This window comes from Geotrypetes seraphini, chromosome 10 (genome assembly GCF_902459505.1).
Source record: "Geotrypetes seraphini chromosome 10, aGeoSer1.1, whole genome shotgun sequence".
Classification (NCBI taxonomy): domain Eukaryota; kingdom Metazoa; phylum Chordata; class Amphibia; order Gymnophiona; family Dermophiidae; genus Geotrypetes; species Geotrypetes seraphini.
The window spans coordinates 21,760,884-21,772,907 of record NC_047093.1 but is presented as its reverse complement, the minus strand read 5'-3'; the positions used below and the strand labels follow the sequence as shown (position 1 = coordinate 21,772,907).

Genomic DNA, 12,024 nt, shown 5'->3' with positions numbered 1-12,024 from the left:
TTCAAATAAAGTCCATTTAGGAACATCGTCACTTCACAGTGTGGATGATTAGCACACACTAAAATCTAAGAAGTTTCAAGTTTTGTTAAAATTTGATATTCCGCTTATCAAATTTCTAAGCGGTATACATATAAAATTGGGTTACACAAAGGCCCTTTTTTACAAAGGTGCATTAAGCGTTTTAGCATGCATTAAATCAATGTGTGTGCTAACCACTAACACATCCATAGGATAACATGCACGCGTTAGCGTTTAGCGCGCGCTAAAAAGCATAGCGCACCTTTGTAAAAGAGGGGGAAACTGTTATAAACAGACAAACTGATATGAAAGGGAAGTGGGGGGTAGAACTGCATATCAAAATAGGAGAAAGAGCCATATAAGGGTCGTCCATTAGGAGGGGGACCCATCCGTAGATTAAGGCCTAGGAAGGTTTTTAGATTAGAGATCAAAGGCGTCTGTGAATAAAACTGGTTTTAATTTTTTGTTTCGAAGCAAGCGTCAGTTCTATCCTTCTGCTCGTGCCGGCCTGGCTCCTTCTGGAATTACTTCCGGGTCGCAGGGCCCAGAAGTGACGTTAGAGGGAATGCCAGCGCGAGCAGCAGGCCGAAGAATTTTATAGACAGTGCTATATTTTACTGGCAGCCAGTGAAGCCATCTCAGCAATGATGTACATGATTGTTAATTGAAAAAAAAAAAAAAAGGATATCGGCCTTTTTCCAGCAACAGTAAAAATGGCCTTTAGCACACAAGAATAACCTTTATAAGGGCATGCAAAGGCCACTTTTACTGCAGCATAGTAAAAGGACTCCATAGTTTGCCCTACTCTGATGGACAGTATAGATATTACAATAATTAGCAATTTATATGTATGCAACCTCTTTGTAGCATATGGCATGGAAGTGATTTTGTAGCTAATATTAGGACTGCAATTTAATTAACAAAACTCTTTTGAAAACAAAGCTTACTGTCCCTGGGCATCTTTTTACCATGTACTGTTGCCTTGACAGAGGATGATTTGGAAAAATGTAAAAGTTTTTTAAAAAAACCTGTTTTTAGGAACTCATGTTACTGTAAACAAAATAGCTGTTGGTTTATTGGCATGATTCTTCAAGGGAGACCCTCCAGTAAACAGATCCATGTAGGCACCACTAAAATATGTCACTAGCAATAGATCTCAAGTATGAAATACTGTATATTTGACACATATGGTACTAACTATCTCTTGGTTCATATCCTCAGTGTTAATCCCAAGGACAAGAGGAACCAGAGAGAAAGAACTGTTTACTCAGAAAAGACAAGGACATTCTCTTGATACAAACTTAAATATAGCAAGAGGGACTACCGTATATACTCGAATATAAACTGAGATTTGGGGGCCAAATAAAGGGTGAACCGCAGCAGGAGGGACCTTCCTTCGCTCCTGCCCGCACAGAGCCGCTAGCTAATTGGCTGTTGTGAGTTCTTGTGGCAGCCAATCAACTAGCGGTTCTCCATGAGCAGGAGCGAAGGAAGGTCGCTCCCGCCCATGCAGAAACGCTAGCTGATTGGCTGCCATGAACTCACAGCTGAAGGAAGGTCGCTCCTGCCGCAGTTCACAGCTGGACCACCAGGGATACTAAACGTACGCGGGGAGGCGGGAGGAAGGTAGAAGTTCTTAGAATCGGCTGGGACAGGAAGCGGGAGGGATCATTGCTGAGCCACCAGGTCTCGTAGCAGGTCTGGTGGAGGCTGCAAGTCATTAGAAGTGAGGGGGACAGGGGACAGGACCTGACAAGGAGGGAGGAAGGATATGTGCAGAGACAGACAGGGCAGGAGAAGGAGTGAGTGAGGGGGCTGGATGCAGAGGCTGGCATATTTGGGTCAGTTTATATTTGAGTATATACGGTACTTAAATTCAGTAAATAGTGTCCTTATTTGGGCGCTGAAAAAAATGATCGGTGTCTGCTATTCTATAAATGATACTCCAAGTTGAATACAGCAAAAAAAAGGACAAAGGGCCTCAATGAACAGGGACTTGGCTTTATCGACCCAACACGAGCTGTGTTTTGGCATACAACGCCTGCATCAGGGGTGTGCAATATATATATATATATATATATATATATAATTTAATTAAAAAAACATAAATGCCAATAAAAATATTTAAAACAAACGATGCTTAAAAAAAGCATGAGAAGTTAAGAACATAAGAAGTTGCCTCCGCTGGGTCAGACCAGAGGTCCATCGCGCCCAGCAGTCCGCTCCCCCGGCGGCCCATAGGTCCAAGACCTGTAAGGTGATCCTTGTCGTCTAAAACCCTTTATTCCCCTTTAAGCTTCTATCTATACCCTTTCATAATCCTATCTCTACCTCTATCTGTATCCCTCAATCCCCGCATCCTTCAGGAATTTATCCAATCCTTCTTTAAAACCCCATAGTGTACTCTGTGCTATCACAACCTCCGGAAGCACATTCCAGGTGCCCACCACCCTCTGAGTGAAAAAGAACTTCCTAGCATTGGTTCTAAACCTGTCCCCTTTCAATTTCTCCGAGTGCCCCCTTGTTCTTGTGGTTCCCAATAGGCTGAAGAATCTGTCCCTCTCTACCTTCTCTATGCCTTTCAGGATCTTGAAAGTCTCTATCATGTCTCCTCTGAGTCTTCGCTTTTCCAGGGAGAAAAGCCCCAGCCTTTCTAACCTGTCTGCATATGGAAGGTTCTCCATACCTTTTATCATTTTAATTGCTCTTCTCTGAACCCTCTCCAGTATTATAGCATTAATGGACATCGTTATCAGAGGTGAACAAAGTGAAGGTGAAATATAAAGAGGATGCATAAAGTAACAACATAATTAAAATAATTTGTTTTAAATATTTGTATTGGCATTTATGTTTTTATTAAATTAAGTGTATGTGATTTATGTATGTATATACAGTATATATATATATATATATGCAGTTTTTTTGTTTTTTTTGCACAACCCTGACCCTGAAACACAGCTCGTGTTGGGTCAATAAAGACAAGTCCCTCTTCATTGAGGCCCTTTGTGCTTTTTTCACTGCATTATGTTTGGTGTGCTCTGTCTCTCTCAGTGCTGGCCACTCCAAGTTGAATACCATTGACAGAATAGCACACAGTGCCAGCATCCTCACTCAACTTTCAAGCGCTAGGATTTACTCCAGCTGGACCCTGGTGTAAATCCTTCTGCCAAAATCAGGAGTGGATACCCCAAATTCTATTACAGAGTGCGCATCTTTAGCAAACAACCCTGACCCCCCCCCCATGCCCCTCTCGTGATTGTGCCCCCTTTTCAGTTGTGCACTAAGGGGCCCTTTTACTTGGCTGCACTAAAAAGTATATTATGCTCATAAATAAAACCTATACCACTTAATATGAGAAATGCATCAGTGTTATAATTTACTATTGTTCGGGAAAAGGCCTCGGAATCGGAGCCTACGCGTAGTCCTATCATGGACTGAACAATCAGCGTAGTTTTACAGCTCCGTTCTCCAGTCATAGGCCAAAAAAACGAACTATGCAATGTATTTTCTCCTAATTTTCTATAAGCTTATTTTCAACTTTTTTTATAGACTTTTTTATAAATTTTTTTATATAACTTAAGTTGTGTACTAAAAGTTGTGTACTAAAAATCTAAAATTGAACTTATTCAAACTGCATTACTCTCTTGGTTAGAAAAATTGTTGACAATTGATTACTTATCGTAAACATCATCCGTTATTATTTAGGCGTTCCATTAGCTTTTGTATTGCGTAGGCTCTGATTCCGAGGCCTTTTCCCGAACAATAGGTAACTATAACACTGATGCATTTCTCATATTAAGTGGTATAGGTTTTATTTATGAGCATAATATATTTTGGCCACTTTGGGTGATAAAAGTTTAGGTTATGCACTAAAAAGTAGCCAGCAGGTGAGAAGGGGAAGGAGAATCCTAGCCATTGTACAACAGCGACACCATATGGCCGGACTCAGAATGCATGCCTACCAGGTTCCGAAGGAAGGCATAGCCTGTGGCCTTTGCCACAGACTCTCACTTGCCCCAAAATTAAGACAGAGGCTTTTAACTCAGATAAGGTACTAATTAATGTCTGTGTCCAAATGTAATTAGAATTCTGAGACTCTCACTTGCCCCAAAATTAAGACAGAGGCTTTTAACTCAGATAAGGTACTAGTTAATGTCTGTGTCCAAATGTAATTAGAATTCTGATAACCTGATTTGTTTATTATGGGTTATAGTGCTTTCATGCTATTTTTCTGAAGGCAATTGACATGAACATTCAAGAAAATTAACTAAGGCGCACTAACCAATTTGGCATGCGCTAATCAATTTAGCGTGTGCTAAAGATTAGCATGCACTAAATGCTAAGGCATCCATTATATTTTATATTGGTTAGTGTGCGCTAAATCAGTTAGCGCGCCTTAGTAAAAAGAACCCTTAATGAAATAAATCAGCACTGGGGAATTAATGCCATCTGTCCCATTCAAAGTTAACACTATGCCCTTCTTTTACAAAACTGCGATAGCAGTTTCTAGCACGGGGAGCCGCGCTGAATGGCCCACCTGACTCCTGACGCTCATAGGAGCTCAGTGAGCGTCGGGAGCAGCGCAGGCCATTTAGCGCAGCTCCCCGTGCTAGAAACTGCTATCGCAATTTCGTAAAAGGAGGCCTATGTTTTATCTATAATTAAGTTCTTTATATTTTGTACATCAGTAAGAACGGAATTAAAGCAGCACCATTAAAACATCTTTTCATGTTCAGGCCCAGGGTAACTTAAGAACATAAGAATTGCCGCTGCTGGGTCAGATCAGTGGTCCATCGTGCCCAGCAGTCCGCTCAAGCGGCGGCCCTTAGGTCAAAGACCTGTGCCCTAACTGAGTCTAGCCTTACCTGCGTACGTTCTGGTTCACCAGGAACTTGTCTAACTTTGTAATAGGATCAAGTGCAATGCACTGCCATGAAAAGGGCCTGAGTTCAATCTCTTAACCCATTTTCTGCTCCCCAGGTCAACCAGGGTTTAGGTGCCTACAGCAACAGAGCTCAAGATCCCTGGGAAATTAAGCTGTTGCTCAACAGTGGTACCCAGTGGCCAGACCTAAGGTCCATATTAACTGGGTTCCAGAGGGAGCCACAACCTACAGCCATCTGACGGGGGATGTTCACTCAGATGGTTGGGCAGACTTGAGAGGATTTAAAGGAGGAAAATGCCAGGTCGTTGTAATTAAGTCTCATGGTGCTAAAGCCTGGTAGACTAGTTCCAATTGAGCTGGAATCCCAAAGCTTGAGCTACCAAGTTTGTACCTGAACCAAAGGAGACATTTCACATTATTACTTCCTTATTACTTCAGTGAGAACTAATCTTCATACCTGACTTGCTTGTACCCAATCTCCTTCAGAGGTTTAAGGGTCAAAGGGTCATGGATTTGAGATACTGCCTTTCTCTGGTACAACTAAAGCAGTTTATATATATTTTGCATGCACATATTTTCGCTGTCCTTAATGGGCTTCGCAATCTGGAGCAATGGAAGCACATACTCCTGACGTCAGAACAGGGGAGGCCACAGGGGCCATGGCCTCCCCAAAAATTTGGGGTCCATCCACCCTCCCATCTCCCTATAGAAACATAGAATACGACGGCAGAAAAGGGCTGACGGCCCAACAAGTCTGCCCACTTGAGAACCCTCCCTCCAACTAGTCTGCCCACTCAAGGACCCTTCCTCTCTGGAGTATATATCGATTGAGCATAACTCTGTAGTACTCCCACCTGTTTGTCCCATCGACTCTTGAAGTCGAGCACGCTACTGGCCTCAACAACCTGGCGGGGAAGATCATTCCATCTATCAATCACCCATTCAGTGAAGAAGTATTTCCTGGTGTCATCATGAAATCTTCCTCCCTTAAGTTTTAGTGGATGCCCTCTTGTCGCCGTGGGACCCTTTAGAAAAAAGATTTCCTCCTCCACTTTGATGTGACCCATGATGTATTTAAATATTTCTATCATGTTCCCCCTTTCTCTGCGCTCTTCAAGAGAATATAAGCGCAGTTTGATCAGGCGTTCTTCATATGGGAGATCTTTAAGTCCTGAGACCATCCTAGTGGCCATTCTCTGTATCGACTCCATTCTCTTCACATCTTTTTGATAATGTGGCCTCCAAAACTGGACACAGTACTCCAGGTGAGGTCTCACCATCGATCTGTATAACAGTAGTATGACTTCCGGCTTTCGGCTGATAAAGCTCCTTCTGATGCAACCCAGCATTTGTCTGGCCTTCACTGAAGCTTTCTCCACCTGATTAGCAGCTTTCATATCTTCTCGGATGAGAAATCCTAAGTCCCTTTCTGCAGTAGTTCTTGTTAAGTTTTCACCGTTTAAGGTGTATGTTTTGCATGGATTTCTGCTCCCAAGGTGCATTACTTTACATTTTTTGGCATTAAAGTTTAGTTGCCAAGTACTGGACCATTTTTCCAATACAAGCAGGTCTTGCTCCATAGTGTTCTACCTTAAATCTTAGTGCAACTGCCGCGCAGCGTCAATGAGCAGGCCTACCCCTGAACCCTTCATTCTACTTCCTGGAAGCTGCGCAGCGGCTGTCCAAAGATTTAAAACTACAGCGCCAGCTGGAGGTGGATGAGTGAAATGGGAGAGATCCTGCAGGATTTCGCTAGGGCCAGGGCAGAGCTCTTGTCCCCTCTTCCCCCCCCCAAACAGTACAGCGTTCCGCTGCCCATGCATGAAAGCAATGAAATGTTCTCGTACTTAAGGGTGAAAATGAAGCCATCCAATCATCATCAACACAATCTAGACAATGCAGGAATGCCAACAAAAAGAAAGTAGATATGTGAAAGCATTTTAAACATTCTAGAACTGCCATAGCATCCTCACGCATGTTCTATCTACTGAAACCTACCACTCCTCAGTGAAAAAGAGAAATAATGTATTCAAATAAAACAGAAAGATAGCCAGGATTTCTTCACTCAACATTTAATTAAATTCTGGCATTCATTGCCAGAGAATGTGGTAAAATCATTTAGCTTAACAGGGTTTTAAAAAGGTTTGGATAATTTCCTAAAAGAAAAGTCCATAAGCCTTTATTAATATGGACTTGTGAAAATCCACTGCTTATTTCTAGGATAAGCAGCATAAAATCTGTTTTACTCTTTTGGGATCTTGCTAGGTACTTGAGACCTGAATTGCCCACTGTTAGAAACAGGATATTGGGTTTGATGGGCCTTAGTCCTGTCCTGGTATGGTGATGCTTATGTTCTCTTCATGGTTTGATTTTTTTTCTCCCTCTCTCTCTTTGTCTAGTGGAATGGAGCTGCTGTTCAGATTTTCCTCCTTTGGCGGGAGAAATCATCTTGGATAATCTTCAGTCTTTGAGGTGTATAATCACAGGTCTTATAACGGTAAATGCAAAATTATTTTGTTGATTTTACGGGAAATTTCCTAAAATAATTTGGATGCTTTGACATTTTCAGTCAGGATGGCAGGCAGTGACAGAAAGTCATGCCTCTGGGGAAGAGTGTGGCGCAACAGTTAAAAGCTATAGCTTCAGCACCCTGGGGTTGTGGGTTCAAACCCACACTGTTCCTTATGACCTTGGGCAAGTCACTTAATCCCCCCATTGTCCAAGGTACATTAGATAGATTGTGAGCCCACCACGGTAGACAGGGAAAATGCTTGAGTACCTGAATAAATTCATATAAACCATTCTGAGCTCCCCTGGGAGAACCGTATAGAAAAGTTAATAAATAAATGAATGAACTGCCTGTCATTTAATATTGTGAGGTCAACAAGGCTGCCAATGAGCACTGACCAAATAAGTCTTTTTTGATTTTACTTATTTTCTTCTCCACTGAAGGGCTAATCTTTGGTCCATAGTTGGCCAGGCCTGTGAATGATAACGGGTATTTATCATTCCCAATACTGCACAAGTATTATGTCCAGAAAGGGATCATTTGTGTTGTGTTTGGCTTCTCAATCATTTTGAAATTTTGGCACCTATGCTTTCGTCATATAATTCACTGGGGGGGGAGGGCAATCTTATAAGTGGGGGCCCTCCTTTTAGGTATCTTGATGTCATATAGTCTTATTCTAGAACAACATCTGAATACCCAGATTCTATCTGAGCCAATCAAGGCCTTAACCCCTCCCCATGCATCCCAAGATGCACCGGGAAGGGGAAGGCCTGCCATTTTGGAGTGGTGGGCCTGTGAACAGGAGGGACTGGACATCCCTTTTGCTGTCATCCTGATCTGAGGTACGGGGAGTGTAGGGGTGGTTCGGAGGGGGCTGGGGTCATCCAGTGGCAGGAGAGAGTGGGCGTCCCTCCTGCCGATTTTTATTGAAGTGCAGTGGGGTGGTTAGTCTGGCACAGGGGAGGGAGGGTCACAGCAGCAGGAGGAAGTGGACATCCCTCCTGCCTCTATTTTGGTTCCGGAGGGTCGTCTGAGGGTGGGGGAGGTGGCAGCACGGCACAGTGTTTTTTTTATGGACAAGACGCTAGAAATTATTAGAATGTTATAATGCAGTTAACGTAGCTGGTTTTAAAAAAGGATTGGACAAGTTCCTTGAGGAAAAGTCCATAGTCTGATACAGTGGCGTACCTAGGGGGGGGTGGGGGTGGCGGGCCGCCCCGGGTACCAGCCCTGAGGGGGTGTTCCCGGCCTTGCCGCTCAGTCCCCCCCCACGCCCGAAGGACCGCTCGCCCCACTGACCTTCCAGCACACCTATGAAGCAGCCCGCAGCAGGATCGCGCCGTCAGCAATCCCTCAGCTGCTTGGGCGCTGCTTCCTGCGCCGCGGTCCCGTCCCTCCTCTGACGTCAGAGGAGGGGGCGGGACCGCGGCGCAGGAAGCAGCGCCCAAGCAGCTGAGGGATTGCTGACGGCGCGATCCTGCTGCGGGCTGCTTCATAGGTGTGCTGGAAGGTCAGTGGGGCGAGCGGTCCTTCGGGCGTGGGGGGGGCAGTAGCTTAAGGTAGCCCGGCGCAGGAAGCAGCTCCTAAGCAGCGCAAAGATAGCTGACGTCGCGATCCTGCTGCGGCTGCTTCATAGGTAGTGCGGGGAGGCCAGGGGGGCGAATGGTCCTTCGGGGTGGGTCGGGGCATCAGGCCTTCAGGGTGGGGCGGGCGGGCGGGCAGGCAGACTTTCAAGGGGGGGGGGGGTGACAGGCAGGCAGGCAGGCCTTCAAGGGGGGGTGCAGGTCTTCGGGGGGGGGGTGCAGACCTTCAAGGGGGTGCAGGCCTTCAAGGGGGGGACAGGCAGGCAGGCCTTCAAGGGGGGGACAGGCCTACAAGGGGGGGGACAGGCCTACAAGGGGGTGCAGGCCTACAAGGGGGGGGACAGGCCTTCAAGGGGGGACAGGCCTTCAAGGGGGGGGGACAGGCCTTCGGGGGTGCAGGCCTTCGGGGTGGGTGCAGGCCTTCGGGGTGGGTGCAGGCATTCGGGATGGGTGCAGGCCTTCAGGGGGGGACAGACCTTCGGGTGGGGGGTACAATCCTTCGGGGAGGGTGCAGGCCTTCAGGGGTGGGGTTTAGGCGTTCAGAGGGGGACAGACCTTCGGGTGGGAGGTAAAGTCCTTCGGGGGGTGCAGGTCTTCAGGGGTGGGGTGTAGCCCTTCTGAGGGGGGACAGACCTTCGGGGGAGGGGGGTCCTGGTGTAAAAGTACACAGAGGGAGAGAGGGAAGGGGGGGTTCAAAGATACGTGCATATGCCAGACTTTGGGGGTTAGAAATAATGGGTCTAAAAACAGAGGAGTGGGAGAGAGATGGTGCATAATGGGATTTAGGGAGGGAAGGAACAGAAAGGGAGAGAACTTGGAAACAGGGGATGGTGTGGAGGGGGGATAGAGATACTGGATAGGAGGATAGTTGGGAACAGAAAGGGAGAGATGGTGGATCCTGGGGTGGTGGGGAGTTGAGAAAAGGTGAATCTGTGGATGGAGACAAAAAAAAGGAAAGATGCCAGATCTCCGGGAGAGGGAAGGGAAACGGAAGGGGAGAACAGAGATGGCAGACGGATGGTTAGCACGGAGAAAGGAGACCCTGGCAAGCAAGACAACAAGAGCCTGGGACCAACAAGATTTGAATATTGATCAGAGAACAAAAGGTAGAAAAAATAATTTTATTTTCTGTTTTGTGATTACAATATGTTAGATTTGAAAAGTGTACATGAGACAGCTTGAAATGGGAACTTTTCTATTTTTGTGAATGGCAAGGCTGAGTTCAGTTAAAATATATGCTTTATAAGAAAATATAATAATGTGTTTTATAAAGTTTATAAGCATTGCTGGCATACTCGGTGAGGTGTTCCTAGTGTTGGTGGTGGTGGTAGCATGTCAGTGTGTTGAGAGGAAGAGGTAGTCTGGGAAATTCTGCTGAGCAAACTCTGGGCCCATTTCCACCCCCAGTTAGTCCACTCCACTCAACTGGTTCACACACTGAGTGGGTCTTTGGGTGTTATTTCTGGGTAGTTGTTTTAGAATCTCTTCCAGTGGTTTGTCAGTATCTCCTTCTGGTCCAAGGAAGGAAACTTTGTCAACCTTAGCATTGACCTTCAGAATATGTTTGTAACAGCGCTGCTTGTGTGGCATTAGGCTATGTAGTGATCGAAAGAAAAAAACAGACCTTTGCACATTTTTGCACTATATGGTGGGTGTATGAGGAGATTCACATTTCCTGCACAGCTAAGTCCATGTGAAGTTACCTTGTGCTGTATTTGACATCTAGCAAGGTCTCTGTTTGAAAGGAAAGATCTAAACTTAAAAATGAAGTGGCCAGAAGTTATGGTAAAAGCAGATAGTGTAGCTGGTTTTAAGAAAGATTTGGACAAATTCCTGGAGGAAAAGTCCATAATCTGTTATTAAGACATGGGGGAAGTGTCTGCTTGCCCTGGATCGGTAGCATGGAATGTTGCTACTCTTTGGGTTTTGACCAGGTATTAGTGTCCTGGATTGGCTACCATGAGAATGGGCTACTGGGCATGATGGACCATTGGTCTGACCCAGTTAGGCTATTCTTATGTTATGTTCTCATCTGTAGGGGCCTTTGTTTTCACTTCTTATTTTAATGTATTTTTTTCCTGGGAACTTATCAGTGTTTTTTTATAATGGGAACAAAAATGGAAGAGAATTAATGTGTGTGGAATGGGGGGGTAACTAATTTCTTCAGCTAAATAATTCAATCCACTTCAAACAGACATAGGAGAACTCACGCACCATTCACACACCCTCCAACCAAAAACGTCAAAAGAAAAAAACTGTTCGACAACCTCCTAGCCATTCGAGCTGCAACACTTGACCCCCAACTCTACAACCTATTGACCTCGACCACAAACTACAAAACCTTAAAAAAAGAAATAAAAACCCTTCTATTCAAAAAACACATAAAACCAAACTAACATAATCAGAACTGTCCCAAGCATCACCTGCAACTACTCCATATGTACTTCTGATGTCATGACAATTCCGACATAATTTATGTTATGTTATGTTTGGAATAATGGTTACATAAATGAGGTTCAATAAAAGAAAATTTTCACTGCCTGTTTCTATTCTGACCATTTATTCCATTTCATGGTTATTGCAAAAAAAAAAAAAAAAAAAAATTTTTCCATGAGGGGGGGGGGGGGGGGTGTCAAAAAATGATGGGCCCCGGGTGCCACATACCCTAGGTACGCCACTGGTCTGATATTGAGACCGGCTTGGGGGAAGCCATTGCTTGCCCTGGATCGGTAGCATGGAATGTTGCTACTCTTTGGGATTCTAGAATCTTGTTACTCTCTGGGATTCCGGAATCTTGCTATTCTTTGAAATTCTGTATGGAATGTTGCTACTCTTTGGGATTCTAGAATCTTGTTACTCTCTGGGATTCCGGAGTCTTGCTATTCTTTGAGATTCTGTATGGAATCTTGATACTCTTTGGGGTTCTAGAAACTTTTGTTACTCTTTGGGATTCTGGAAAGTTGCTACTATTTGGGCTTTTGCCAGGTACTTGTGACTGGATTGGCTACCATGAAGACAGGATACTGGGC

The 12,024-nt window shown here is 44.8% G+C and overlaps 1 protein-coding gene across 1 annotated transcript in view; it reads left to right on the top strand.

The window, feature by feature from the left end:
- ANKFN1 (ankyrin repeat and fibronectin type III domain containing 1) overlaps positions 1-12,024 on the top strand; it is a 178,829-nt gene that overhangs the window by 73,404 nt on the left and 93,401 nt on the right. Inside the window, exon 5 of the mRNA XM_033961956.1 lies at positions 7,303-7,400. Coding sequence (XP_033817847.1) covers positions 7,303-7,400 — 98 coding nt within the window. The remainder of the gene's footprint in view (positions 1-7,302; positions 7,401-12,024) is intronic.